Source organism: Neophocaena asiaeorientalis, unplaced genomic scaffold (genome assembly GCF_003031525.2).
Source record: "Neophocaena asiaeorientalis asiaeorientalis breed wild unplaced genomic scaffold, Neophocaena_asiaeorientalis_V1.1 scaffold14, whole genome shotgun sequence".
Lineage (NCBI taxonomy): Eukaryota > Metazoa > Chordata > Mammalia > Artiodactyla > Phocoenidae > Neophocaena > Neophocaena asiaeorientalis.
The window spans coordinates 9,454,971-9,470,275 of NW_020175192.1; the positions used below are offsets into that span (position 1 = coordinate 9,454,971).

The 15,305-nt window shown below is 39.3% G+C and overlaps 1 protein-coding gene across 5 annotated transcripts in view; it reads right to left on the bottom strand.

The window, feature by feature from the left end:
* Positions 1–15,305, bottom strand: part of NRG1 (neuregulin 1) — a 215,602-nt gene that overhangs the window by 9,164 nt on the left and 191,133 nt on the right. For 3 of the 5 annotated variants that reach the window (XM_024765024.1, XM_024765023.1, XM_024765025.1), the window contains 2 exons: positions 10,889–10,947; positions 4,190–4,213 (listed from right to left, as the gene is read on the bottom strand). In XM_024765024.1, the coding sequence (XP_024620792.1) occupies positions 4,190–4,213; positions 10,889–10,947 (83 nt within the window). Of the gene's footprint in view, positions 1–4,189; positions 4,214–10,888; positions 10,948–11,533; positions 11,602–15,305 lie in introns of all 5 variants that reach the window. The other 2 variants (XM_024765026.1, XM_024765027.1) reach the window with 2 other exon arrangements.

Genomic DNA, 15,305 nt, shown 5'->3' on the forward strand with positions numbered 1-15,305 from the left:
CCCCCCTCCCTCCCCCTGAGCTGCTTTGGATTTCCCAGCTATTTCCTATTCCTGTGGTCTTTACAAAGAGCCACTTCTAACTTAAAAAAAAAAAAAAGAAAATCAAAGACATTTGCAAACATGAGCTTGACTTGTAGTTAGCAACAAAACCGATGCAGGATCCCTATGATTTAACAGTAAAATGCAAACATAAGCACCATGACAGGGAGTAGCAGGGCACTGTATCAGAGAAACCCCATACGATGGGTGGGATCGTCCCGTCCTGGGCCATGATGAAGATTTGTCCTTTGAGGAACAATTATTATTACTTCACCAGTTGTACTTAGAGACCTAATTTATGGCACTACAAAACCACTGGCACAAATGATACATGATTTGAAATAGATTGTACTCTCCTGCATTGACCAACTTGGCCAATTAGCTAATGTCGGTTGCACTAAGGAGATGGGATGCTTAGAACTTTCAGGTGAAGGTACTGCTGTACCCCCAGTGCAAGCAGTTTCTGCTTCATGGAAGGCTTTCTATTTGCCAGTCGGGTTTTGTGGGGCTAACTTGCTTAGACTATGGTAGGTCAGGTTCTTAACAAGATTGGCTGATTTAATGGTGAACCTGATCCTCTTAGGAGCTAAGCTTCCAACCAGTCCAATCACACATATTATTGGGAGATATTCACGAGTTCAATGAGAAAGATGCATAATAAGCGGTGTGAGCTGTATTTGCTCTTCTGATTAACAAGCTGGTCAAGAACTGGGGAATATTTCACCGATGAAGGTCTCTTATCTGGACATCAACGTGGTGCCTTATGGAACATTTTCAGTTTACATTCTCTGTCTCAGCAACCACACTTTTTTTCTCTGCCGAGAGAGGGCAAGTCGCTGGAAGTCTTCTTGAAATGAAAAAGTGCAATGTAATTTCTATGATACAGTAGACTTTATCATTAAACAAAACATTTCCTACAAGCCAAGCCCATGGTAATGAAATTCCAGTTAACAGGTCAGGAGCATTGTCAAATCAAATTAATAAGAGCACTGATTATTATTAACAGGAGGAAGAGAAAGAAGTAAGAGACCAGAATGCTGCAGAGATTATACAAAAACAAACCAAAAGTGTTGGAAGTGGAAAAGAAACAAACGGAGAGGACAGACGGGCTGACAGAATGACGGAGAGAGGGAGGAAGCCAGGTAGGAGGGAAAACAAGGTTAAGAAGTGAAGGAGCGATCTGAAGTCCCTGGCACAGCATGCCTGGTACTAAGGGAGGAAAAATAAATACATAAAAGAAAACCAGAGGGAGGAGGTGCTGGGGTGGGAGGAAAGGTGGATGCAGATTTGGAAGGGTTATCCCATACAGCATAACTCCTAACCTAGACTGGCGGTCACGTGGAAGCCACAATTAGAAAGCAAAGCAGCTGGTGCAGCTGATGCATTGCGGGGCGACAACGGACCAGGAGACATAGAGCGGTGTCACGTAGTTTTGTGCCGCAAAAGTCAAATGAGGACGTGGCACGTGGATGCTTGTATGTTAATTGCGAGTGTCTGCTGCCTCCTACCTCCCCTCCCACATAGACACAGGACAGGGAATTCAATTTCATAAGGTGTTAATCTGTGAGCTGATGCCCCTGGGGCCTCCGCCTGGACGGGGCACCCGGATCAGTTTTCAGCACTAAGTCTAAACAGCAAAGGCATCGCCCCACTGGTCCTTCTCCAGGGATGCAGGACACAGAGCAGGGATCCTTTGGTTGTGATGAACTGGTTACAAACCAGAAGTGTAAAAGTATCATTGCCTAGAAGATGAAGACCCTACTATACCTCTTTCACTTACTCTATTTTTTTCTTCTTTCCAAATGGCAAGCACTTGGCAGCATTGCCATCTTCCCATTCTGTCTTTAGAAAAACCTGGGAAATCGCTTCTGCACACTGCAAAAAGAGGACCTAGCCAAGGGCCATAGGGGGAAAGGCATCGTGCCTCTCACGGACTCTTTGGCAAGTTTTTTGGTGGTTGTTAATTATAAAATAGACTAATTTGGGTTTGTGAACAAATCGTATATGATGACTTGCCCATTCTTCCTAGGTTATGTCAGAAGACACAGTTTTTCCAGGAAAGTCAATCATGGAAATAGAGAGGCAGCCCAGTAAAGGCCAAAGGGCAAAAGAAAAGTGCTAAATGAACTAATTAAAACCGAGGCCCCTAGAACACAGATGTGGATCAGGGTTCTGTATTCACATCAGCATGTTTGCGTTAAATGTTTTTCGTCTAAGTTTCTGATTTTCCAGTGGTTTACTAGATCAGGTGACCCTCACAAAATAAATGTGTTCCAGGAGAAATACCTGATGAACAATAATATAAACAATGAGTTTTTTTTAAAAAACCCTCCCCCCCCCTTATTTTTTTCCTAGTGTGACAGGGTCAATAGGACAAGAACAGATTAGAGGCAGCGTTGAAAAAAAGAATCCATCAGGCTCGTTGGCGGATCTGCCTTATTAATGAGTTGCAACACTTCTGAGTCTTTATGGTTTGGCTGGATGCATTGAATGAACCAGATCAAGCATGTTTTTCAGACTGATCTGGCTAGGCCAAGAGACAGAAGCCTTGGCTGTCTCAATTTTAATTGACCTTTAAAGTCGGATTTTCCTTAAGGATGGAATGTTCTGGCTGGCTGGGGACTTTGGAACCTCTGGAAGGTTTGCCCTTAAGAGGTCAAACCTTAAGCTTACCAAAGTAACCCCTGGTGTGGGTACCACATCAGTGTGCCTTTACTAACCCTTCAGATCTTATTGAGGGAGGTTATACATCTGAAATATCCATCACCCTACTTCATTGTTTGGGAAGAGAAATATTAAATTTAATAATTATACCCTAAAGTGATAAAGCAGGAAAGATGCTGTTAGAAGAGGGGAGGTGACGGTGGTATTTTTTTCTTCCTTTCAGGTAAGGCCAGTAAGTCTTTTTCGAAGTGGGATAATTTTTATCCCAAGGAAAGTAACCTGAATAGATAACTCCCCTCGTGTAGACCACCCGCCCCCTGCGGGATGTTGGTGGGACCTCTTGTGTTCCTTACTCTTGGGTGACGTTCTCTGATGTGCAAAGGACCACTCAGGTGAACGTGGGGCTATTCCCATCAAATGAATAGTTTTCTCTTGGAATATTTTTGGGGGCGATGAGCAATTAATTGAGTTTCTATCCCTGGAATGGATAGAGCTTGTAACAACCTGATTTTCCACAAATTATGGGAAGTACATTAGGTGTAGACTGTGATGTTATCATTGAAATGAAACTCACCGCATGATGTCACTGACACCAGCTGGTGGGGGACCAGATATTCCTTTATTGACCAACGGTCACGTTCCTGGGGGCCTGCACTGTGGAGCCTCTGGAAGAATAGAATGGCTTCCCCTTCCTCCCAAGACTGGCCTTTTCTCCCAACTCTTTAGGGTGAAGGCTTTCCAAAGAAGTCTGCCCCCAATTCACATGCTCATAGGAGATATTTTACATTTGCAGTGTGAAAATGTCTATTTGATTACTTGTTGGGATATAGTGACTCAAGTTTAATTCTGTTAGTGCTAGAATTTCCAACTAAAATAGCACAAGGCTATTTCATTCTGTTTTCTATTTCCTTGTTCATGAGATAATGAAATCGACTGGAGCAGTGCTTGAGTATCTCCAGAAAACCAGAGTAATCCAAGTCTATGCATATAATATGTTGCAGATTAAGATGTTACTACATTAATAGATGATTTTTACATTGTATGTCAAGCTCCCATCAGCCTAAAACGTGGAGCGCTCTTACACTGATGTATGTAAAGCTTCTTCTGTTCTCAGGCTTCTGGTTTGGTTCTTCCTACAGCCTTATAAACCACTCCAACGTACCCCAGCTCGGAAATAACAGCATGGCCAGATCAACCAGTGGGTCAGAGAACATGGGATATATGTGAATTTGCAGCAGGTAAGGTGATTTTAAACTCTAAGTGAAAACTGGGAATCTAAAAGCTGGTGCACTCAGTACCATGTTGGTAAACTAACCATAGATTGAAGGCAAAGAAATCACTGTTATAGCTGTATGATCCCTTCTAAAGAGAAAGGAAATTAGTTAGGAACTGAAAGGGAAGAATAGACAGGGGGGGAAAATAAAAAGGGTTTCAGCTCATAGGCTCTAAATTCTGCAGGCTAAAAGGAATGATGATTGGTCCATACCCATAAATTCAATCCCAAGATGCTCTGCCAATGCAGAAAGTTGACAAAAAAAAAAGAAAGAAAGGGAAAAAGTTTCAGAAAAGAGCAATACACTACAGTCCAAAACACATTACACACGACTATTATGGCTCCGTGCGTGCACGCTGAACAGACAAACGGCGGATGGCTAAGGAAGCAGTGCTCAGGTACGCCCCCACGAGTCCACAGAGGGAACTTCTCTTTTAAGAGGTGCGCAAATACCAGCACACTGTGTCTTTATTAACCCTTAAAAGACCTTACTGAGGGAGAAGTTGTACGGCTGAACTCTCGTCTATGCTGTTTCATTATTTGGGCATAGAATACTGTATTTATCATCAGAGACAGCATTTGGCATTATTTCATTCTTCTCTTTTCAAAAGGCAGACTTGAAGTTCCAGGGAGGTGAAATTGTTTTGCCCAAAGACACACAGTGGCAGAGCTAGGAGGTGAAGCCAAGTAATTTGGTTGGAAAATTTCATCACAATGGATTTATATAGCTATGCTCTAATATTTCTTGTTGCTTTAGTTATTTTTAAAAAACTATTTCCTTTTCTCCAAACCTTCTACTCTCTCCACCACGTACATGACAAGGAGCAAACATTTCTGCTCAAAAAGCCAGACGGGGCACTGGAGCCTGCTTCCAGTTTTCCATATAATTCCTGTGTGGCATAGGACAGCTCTGAATGCCTCACTTTTTCAATGGGTTAAAAAAAGAAAAAAGAAAAAAGAGGTGGGGGGAGGATGCAATTCCTGGGTTCTTTAGTTAAATTTAATTTACTACTTCTTCAAATCACGAAGAGCCAATTAGATGATCACTTCCCAGTGCTTAGCTCCAATGCCCAGATGACAGCTGAAGGGCACAGGCACCCAGGGAAGCTGCAGGGCTGCCCAGGGAAAGGGACTCAAAGTTGTGTGCTCACAGCCCACAGTCCTGGCAGACCTGACTGACGAGGGACAGGGATTGCAGGACCAGCAGAACCTGCACAGGCTCAAGTGACGAAATGGGGCTGAAAAACCAAAACAAACAGAAAAAAACCAAAGACCTCTGGAAAGGACCCATTCCATTCTTGAAACAAAAAGTTGTTAACCAAATTTCATCATGTGCGGCCCTTCAGGATTTCCTTATTTGTGCGTGGGTGGTGGAGAGGCAGGTGGGAAGGAGGGGCAGGATAAAAACCAACAGAGGGGTTCTGTGGTCTATCTTTCTTCCCTTGGTCACTGATTAGAGAGGTACCAGGACAGTCCCCCAAATATGACAAGGCATCTGTTAAGTTTGAAAACATGTGGTAGAGGGGTATTTCTCTTACAGAAGCATCAGTTTGGACGTGAGCAAAGCCCCTCATATAGAGAAGGGAAAGGAGGAGGTAAGTATGTTTGGAGTCATCCTCGTTTCAGGTCCTTTCTCTGCCATTTACCTGTTCAGTGACTTTGGACAAGTTAATTTCTTGTTGACAAAATGCTTATGATATTGATAAATGCCTCACAGGGTGACCCTGTGGAATAAAGGAGACATGAAGTATGTCTGCCAACAGCAGAGGGGTTCAACAGTGTGGGGAACAGACATATCTGGAGATTTACTTTGGGCCACTTACTGCATGGATGTAGGTTTACTTCTGATTAATTTGACGGCCCTCAAAACTCTGATAGCTCCTGGGATATCTCAAGAATTTAGATTTAAAAAAAGAAACTTGCCACCTCTTAAGGAAATGAAGTTTCCTAGATTTAAAAAATCTATATCTATATATAGAGATGATATAGATATATACATAGTGCATCTAGTAACAATGATAAAGAGGCACTTGATATAACAGAGAGTTCCGTTTGCCTTGAGTCCAGGGTACTCAGGCAGATCACCTACATTTTTCATAAATTTAAAGCCAGAGGATGTAGGGTTACTTTGGTTGCACAATGTTCACAGCAAAATTAACAACTTTTTCCAATCCAAACGATTTCTCTTGCCTCTGTGCAACGTTCAATTTGACAAACTGACACCCCCCCCGCCCCCATTTGTTTCCTCCATATAAACTTCGGAACATCAAGATACCAAAATTCATTTTCCGAAGAACTGATCATAAATTTCCTCACACATTTACGTGAGAAAGTGACTCACTTTTTCTCCCTAGAACCGTATCTCTTGCCTTTTCCTCCTGCGTCAGTAATAATTTAAGGGTTAAAATCAAGAGATAACTACAGAAACTCTTTCCAGAGAAGAGAATCGCGATCCCGTGCCTACGTGAACACTGCTGATCGTCTGTGTTAGTTGCACAGAAAGCTTGGTTACGTCTTCAGTGAAGTTGCGGCATGCTCGTGCATACATATCACTGCATTTACGGTTTCAGAGGTGAGTCTGTGAGCCTAACTCTAATCTCATTTCATGGGAAGTCATTCATATCAGGCAGCTCCAATTTCAGTAATTCAAAGGGAAATTGGTACTTAAAATTGGAATCTCTTCTGGCTACAAGCCCTAACAAGGAAACAAGCAGAGGAAGCATGCATCAGTCACACTAGTCCCATAGCAAATACTACTCTAATTTATTTTTTACTATTGGTGGCTACATTTCTTTCATTGTGAGTCAGAAAAGTAGGATACACAAACACTTTTCATTTTCTGAAGCGGTCATTACTTTCTATCTTTTCTATTTAATCTAATGTTGGCTTAGGCTTATTACATATCATGTGTTTCCTATTGAACTTCTGCCTAGCCACTCCATTTTTCAAATTAAATTAGTGATTCCAAAACACGAAGGTTACTGTAAACAATTTAGTTTCCTTTTCTACATGTGATTTCCTGCTGTGCAGTAAGCAGTATAAAAAATTAATTTAAATCTAAGAGTCTTCAGAAACTATTAAATATTGACTCGCTAATCCTTTGTTTTAGGATTTTTATAATAGTTTGAAGAAAACTGATTAACCTGTAGGTTAATTTAAATTTTCAATTGCATTAGAGAAAAGAACAAGAAAACAACTTTTTTAAAAACTGAAACTGTCCATGCATGCAATTATAATTTCTGTTAACTCTGAAGACATTCAGGATTTGATTCCTTAACATCTTGGGTCTCCTTATGCAAATAATCTCAAAGAGGTAGGTGTCCTATTGACTTTCTGCCCCTCTGAGGTTTCTAGAGGGGTCCTGTCAATGTCATTTCTAAATAGGAGCAATTTAGCACCTGACTTCTAATTTTCGACTTACCTTTACAAATGTAGATTTTTTTTTTTTTCACATATACCAACCCATATTGCCACTGAGCCCTTCGAAACGTAATAGGAAACTCTCTCCTTCCTTCCAAGTTTCCACATGCCATGAGCAAGTATTGATGCATTCACAAAAACACACACAGTGAAATCTCACTAACGCTCAGCTGGAGTTAATGATAATTTTGTCATAGGTTGAGTGTGTCTTTATTCTACTTTCAGCAAGATACACGTTTGATAAAGAAATTAATAACTTCAGAGAGTTTTAAAAACATTTAGAAAAGTCAACACAAATAATTTAGGCACTAGTAACCTATGGTTCAAAAATACTTTTAAGGCTAAGTTTACTCATTCTGAGAATATGCCTACAAGTTCTAAAATTGTACTCTTTTAAAATAGTCTATAATTTGGGCTATTCTATAATTACTTCCTATTAAATGTTAGTTTATACATGACCTATTTGCTCCATACTGCCTGTAACTACTGAAGCTGTGAGTGCTTTTTTTCTAGAACGTCTATAAATTGATTATCGATTGTCTATATATATACACACACACACACACACACGCACTCTCTCACACACACACACACACACACACAATGATGAACAGAATCCTTTCAAGTAGGAATTCAGTGTCAAGAAGGGTGAAATTTGAAGCTGACTAACCTTGACAATATCTTCCTAGAAAGTACTATAAATATGTTTTATTTCAAGGAAAATGGCTTCCTTCAAGAACACTCTATAAAATATACATGTGTTCCTTTCTTTTATATTTTAAATCAGTTTTTATAAATCAATAAATGTCCCATACGACACCCTGACCAGACAAACCGTATTAAATCCTAATAATGTAAGTTATGTGTTAATAAGCATTTTAAAAATTGTACATTCTTTTAGGATGTGATTCTTCAACTGAAAATGTGGTTGGGTAAGTTGAACAATGTTTCTCTTTGAAGCTGGGGAATATCTTTCCTTTTAAAATGTATGTTATGCATTTCAAAAACTTTATGAACACCAATAAGTAAATTTTAAACATTACCATGGTGGCAACACTTTTTAAGTTTTTGTGTAGCCTTCATTGTTACTTGAACATAAAGTTCTCAGAGCAGCAAACATTTATTTTCCTGCCTTCTATGTGAAGGTCTGCAGAAATAAACATTGAGAATTTAAGACATGGAAGTTAGAAAATTAACTCTGGGCAAGACAATTTTGGAAAGCAGTTTCTGATTGGAAGCTCTTGCTTTTCCAGACATGAGGCAGCACTGATGCATAGTCACTACAGATTTTGTTTATAAATGTGCTTCCTATCAATCTTTGTTAAATCAGGTTAAAAATGAATGCTGCTTTCCTGGACATCTTCCAAAAGTGCCACTGAAAGCTTACTAAAGAATTTATTCAAGGACTCACACTCAGATTAAATACACAGTAGCTATTTTAAAATTATATCTTATGAAAGAGAAAATGGTCTAAAAGAGAAGCTGAGAACATTTTTTCAGGTTATTACCATCAGGTCTCACTGCATTATCAATCATTTTGGGGGAATAGCTTCATTTTTTAATGCTTTTCTCTATCTGGTACTTCACCATTGCTTTCAGTACACAATGGTATTCCAAAATTTTAAGTACAATGCACATGTTCAGAATTTTCATTAAATTCTAAAATATAAATGTATTGAATTTACAGAGTCACATGGATTTGCTAGATCTATGTCATTTGAATACAAACACATTTCTAAAAGGAAATTACTATATTAAGTAAAATTCTACTTTTACCTTCTGTTTTTACTTTCCATCTTATCTACCTTTGTAACAATATTCTACAGCTGTAGAGAGAACAATTCTGTCCACTAAAGGCATTTTAAAGATTCTGAATAAAGGGGAGACCGTGTTTGAAAATTTAGCAATGCCAATTTACCAATTTTTCACAACATAAAATGGTCTGTAACATAGTTTTTGACCTGTAGCCTTTGTAAATACATAATAAGTAAGTACCACCTCACTAAAAAAAAAAAAAAAGTTGTTTGAATAGTATGGGCCTAATAGCCCCATAATGCATATGAAATTTCTTTATTCTTCCATGTCTGTTAACATACATAAGGAACAGAATCTTATTATTTGCATGTATACAAGTAAGAGTCAACTCTCATTCTTTCTTTTAGAGCCCCCAAATGACCAATTGCTATCACTGTTGCTTGTGTTACATGAACTTACACCCTAATACGCTATGTGAAATATTTCTTGGGGTGAGAAATTGACAATCTGAATCAGAGGTTGACAAATCCATTACGATGCTTTTGTAAATAAAGTTTCAATAGTACACAGCCATGCTTATGAGTTCATGCATTGTTTATGACTGCTTTTGTGCTACAGTGGCCAAGTTTTCTGTGGTTACGACAGACACCGATGGTATGGTCTGCAAACACAGAAGTATGTACCGTCTGATCCTTTACAGAAAAAAATTTGTCAACCTTTGATCTAAATGGATAACAATATGGAATCCATTTTAAATATAATGCTTTGAAAGCTCCAGAATTAAAAGCTACAGTCCTCGTTCACAAAAGCAGGAGAAATACATAGTTTAGTTATACGTGCAATTATATACAATGTGAATTGGGTCTTTTAGGAATGATGTCCGAGACTTCATGAAGCCACAGAAATCAATCAAAATTTCCCAGTTCTCATTAAAAAATATGTATCTAGCAGTGAACTGTGATATTTCAAAGTAACTAATAAATATTTTTAAAAAACAATTTTCCTAAAATTATTACTGAAACTAGAATAACTAACTAACATAAATAAATGATTCATCTATAAATATTCATAAATAAATAACAATTCATCTAAAAATCATTTAGACCCGAATCACTTTTTTCCTAAACAAGGTCAATAGAAGCCTGGCTATCTCCTTTGCCATAAGATGTTTGTTTTTAATTTTCCTACTCAGTGCTTTTTTTAAACTTAAATGCAAACTTTTTGGTTAATGAAGAGAAACATCTGCACTCTTTTTATTCTGTTTATTTGTTAGAAGTAACACATTCTGAACCGAAATGAACTTACCATCATTTCAAGTGTGTACTGGTTACAACTTAGCGAACATCCTTTTCAGGATGGGGTCATTTTATAAAGAAGATGGACTGTCCAGTGGAATGATTTTATTTTATCAATAAAAGTGAGACTTTTAAATGCCTTTATTATCATCGCACTGTGTGATACAGACTATCATTTTGTATCACATTGTTCAAGATCAATTTCAGAAACATCGGAGCCTCACACACCTATGAGCATCTGGGAGCCAACTAGTCATGAACAGAGGAAGTAATACAATTGCTTTTGTTAATGTTCTCATGCGACAGGCAGAGGCAGTCAATGTTAGACCTGGTAAAACACATCTAGCTCTAGGTGAAATCTGAGGGAAGATGCAGCAACAAGAAAGCAGCACCGACTGGGCATGCTCCTATTCAGGCAGAGACAGAAAGGGAGTGGACGTACTGTAGAAGCTGGCCATTACGTAGTTTTGGCAGCGATCACCAGTAAACTCATTTGGGCACCTGAGAGAAGAAACAAAAAAAACAATGGTAGAAAAAACAGAGAAAAAGAGAAGAGGTGAATATATGCTAGAAAGAAGCTCCTTCAGTGACATTTGATTGAACTTGGTGAGTTCACCCTCAGGAACTGAGTCTTTGTCCTAATGGTGGCTTTTAGACTCTGGCGTTTCCCCCAAAGGGTTAAAAATTCGGACAGAAATGATAGAAAGATCCCAGCATTTTAAGTGACTGCATTCTCTCAAAGGGAGTCACTTGAAGTGAAAGCAGATGTTTCCTTTCACTAGGTTTTCTATTTGACAGCATTGGTCCAAAATGTTGGAAGGAAGGGAGTTCTGGTTGGCCGGCCCGCCATGATCACCAGCATCACCGACCATCCTGATGGGTCATTCTTTTATAAAACTGATGACCACTGGGGTCTGTGTTGAGACACAGTTAAACAAGGTCTCAATGAATGGGTTTACGCCCTGAGTGGTTAAACCATAATTAGAACAAAAGGAATCAGTCACAACTGAGTTGTAAAACCACCAAGCGGTAGTGATTGTTGCTGTAGTTTGGGGGAGAAAGCAAATTTCAGATTATTTTAACATACTTTCTTGGGTTTGGACTTTCATGGGCACACTCTCAGTACATCTCGCTCCAGTGAATCCAGGTTGGCACCTAGAGGGTAAAAATGTAATAAGATATCGAACGCTAAAGACACTGAACTTTCAGACTGGCAGTGTTCCTCCTATGCAGTATGGAGGCTCCTACAAATGACCTGGTAGCTGAACAACGCAAAAGAAAGGAGAAGACAAAACATTTAGAAAACCATGTCCCGTGAAAACTGGGGGGTATGGATTTCTGTTGTCTGCTTCAGTCTTCATAACTAGAGTGAGGTTGAAAAGTTGAAAAGAAGTGGCAAGTTCTGGGCAGCTAAGTCATTTTCCCTTGGGCATTTCTGAAGTTGTCACTGATCAATCGACTCACTATGTTCAAACACCGGTTTTGGTAAGAGCTTGTAAGGTTCCATCCACCATCATCTTTTATTGTTTAAACGATCCTGAGCTTTTTCTTTTGTAGACACCACTTTGTACTTCATTTCATAGGTATCTTTATAAGTGAAATCAACAAACTACAATAGAAGTCAAGCTCTTTCACGCCCTAGTGATTACTGACAAGAAAAACTACATCTCTTTTTGTTTTAAAGATATTACAAATTAGGTCTTATTTTTAATGGTGAAAGGAAGAGGCAGATTTTTATGAGTACGAATTTCACTTCATCCAATTATCTCAAGCCAAAGGCAAATACACTTCTAAAATTTAAACAGTTATTCCTCTACTGAAGTATTTAATAAATGTCATTTTGCATTTAGGGTAAATTGTTTTGAAACTGTATAAAATCTACATTTTACTCACTCGTATATATTTGCCTATCAAAGTTCCAGAATCCTGGTAGAATACTGTTCTTAAAGCCTGTGACGGGGCTGTGCCTAATGTGGAAGCCCTTTACAACTGCTCTTTTTGTTGCTGTCACTCCAGTAACTAAAGCATTTCAGAATGGATTCATTTTACCCAGTATCATACTCTAATAAATAGGGTCATCAAAAAGTTCCAGGACGCAAATATACCTCTTACGGGTGCTCCACAACCATAGCCATGATTATCAGTAATAGTTCATCTAGGCCATAACCATCATGCACACACCTCATGATTTACTTACAACCCTTTCTTCTCCAGAGTAAATAAAAATAAACACCATCTTTTTGGCATCAAAGAGATGTGAATAAAACGATTCATTTTTGCTAATATAAGGTTGATTTTTTTTCATTTCCCTTAAAGCCAAATTCAGTGCCAAAAAATGTTCTCAAGTGATTCGGTACATCTACTTCACCTATTTCAAGAATGGCTTGTAAGAATAAATACTAGCAGTTCCAGATTTTCAGCCCTATAAGTACTTGGGTAAACAAAGTATAATTATGATCATTAAAAATAATATTGGGGGCTTCCCTGGTGGCGCAGTGGTTGAGAGTCCACCTGCCGATGCAGGGGACACGGGTTCGTGCCCCGGTCCGGGAGGATCCCACATGCCGTGGAGCGGCTGGGCCCGTGAGCCATGGCCGCCGAGCCTGCGCGTCCGGAGCGTGTGCTCCGCAACGGGAGAGGCCACAAGCTTAACAACAAACATCTTGTATTGATACAGTTTTTTCAGTTCTTCAAAATATATATTTTTTTAATGAACTGGTTATTTTCATTTATAATATTTTTGCTTCAATGAGTAGAGGAAGATCTGCCTAGAGAAATACAGAAATAAGAACTATAACCTGTGAGGTTGGGTCATTTCTCATGAAGATGTCATTCTGCGTGCTTCAGTAAGAGGGCCTTCACAGGTAATTTAAGAAAAATATACGGAAACTTGTTTTCCATATAACTTATTTGACATAAAAAGTTTTGAAGTACACGGGTTTGTTTGTTTGTTTGTTTTTGTGGTATGCGGGCCTGTCACCGCTGTGGCCTCTCCTGTTGCGGAGCACTGGCTCCGGACGCGCAGGCTCGGCGGCCATGGCTCAAGGGCCCAGCCGCTCCGCGGCATGTGGGATCTTCCCGGACCGGGGCATGAACCCGTGTCCCCTGCATCGGCAGGTGGACTCTCAACCACTGCACCACCAGGGAAGCCCTACGTGGGCTTTTAATTTGTATATTTGTTTCTGAACCAGGACTATATAAATCCATATAGACATACACTATAATTAAGTAGGTAATTTCAGACCTAAGAATATATTCTATAATGACCATTTCATCTTAAAAATTTAAATTCTTAATTTGATCACACAATAATCCACTTGTTTCATACAAAGAACATGGTATAAGATATGTGAATATGGTATGTGTGTGTGTGAGAAGACAGAGAGGGAGAGAGAACCATTGGAGGTAAGAAATGCACGTATTATTTAAGGATCATGAAATTAACAAATAGCTGAGAGATCATGAGTCCCTTAAGAGAAGAAACGCATTTATTAGAAGATTGCCGTTTATGCATCTAGGATGACACTTTTGAGATCACTGGTCAGAGGACAACTAGATGAAGGGGATCAAAAATCTTACCCAACCAATTTTCTGATTCGTACAAATCCTGAGATGATGTTTCCTAGGAAACTAGCATTATCTCTATCATAAGGTGATATATCAATAGAATATTTGGTGCAGTAACATTAGATCTGCTTAAGGTATGCCAATCCTTTTTGGAATTATCAGCTATAACCGAACCAGAACTCTCCTTTCGCTACTGTTTACTTTCACTTAGATGGATTTTCTTAGCGTAAAAGCCTTATTATTATTCAAAGTGGGGTCCAAGGACCCATAGCACCAGCATCTCCTGGAATCTTGTTAGGAGACACGTAGAATCTCAGGCCCCCATCCATAACTACTGAATAAGAATCTGTATTTCAACAAGATCCCTAAGAGATCTGTTTGTACATTAAAGTTGAGGATGTCAGGGATCCTGACCTCCAAAAGGCCCTCTACCCTGGCATCACAGAATCTTGCTGCTTGCATGTGAGAAGCCCATTTGGCTTCATTGGGCCTCAGCTGTCCTCAGGGATAAAGTGAAAGGATTTAACTAAGTGATTATCAAAGGTTTCTCTTACCACGAAGGTTCTGGGAATCACCCTCACACATGGAATCACTATGCAAAAACCCAGACATCATTTCTTCTGAATGTATTACCAGTCAGGGAGGACTCAAGAACTTAAAAAATAAATTTCTGATAGAATGGATTTTTAAGACAAGCTGGAGGCAAAATAAATTTCAAATACCTATTCCTAAGCAATTCAAGGGTTCAGCGGCTATAATCATTATGTAACTTTTGTGGACGTCTAGAATTGTTACCAAATCAGATGGAAGGAAGTGGAAACAGTTTCTGCATAAGCAGACTGCAGACTGCATTGACTGGGTAGAGGAAGCATATGCAAATGGGAATGCACCTGATCTACAGGCTCTGATTAAATTCTATGGAATTACGTCTAAAAGAATAGGCAGACTGGCTGCTGACATATTTCTTTATTAGCACTGTACTTTAAGCACCCAATCTATCGCTTTCTTCGGAGATAAGAGTACGGTAAATTTAATCTGATTTTGAACAATATTCTTTGGCACGAGTCTGAGCACCTTCCAAGAATTTTATGTCTTAGAAGAATCTGTTTGAATAAGAACCGAGCCCCTATTTTAGCTCCAAAACTATATATACCGTTTGTTTTACTGATCAGATTAGAAGATGGAAATATTTTTTTTTTAATTTTAGGGCTTCCCTGGTGGCGCGGTGGTTGAGAGTCCGCCTGCCGATGCAGGGGACACGGGTTCGTGCCCCGGTTCCGGGAGGATCCCAC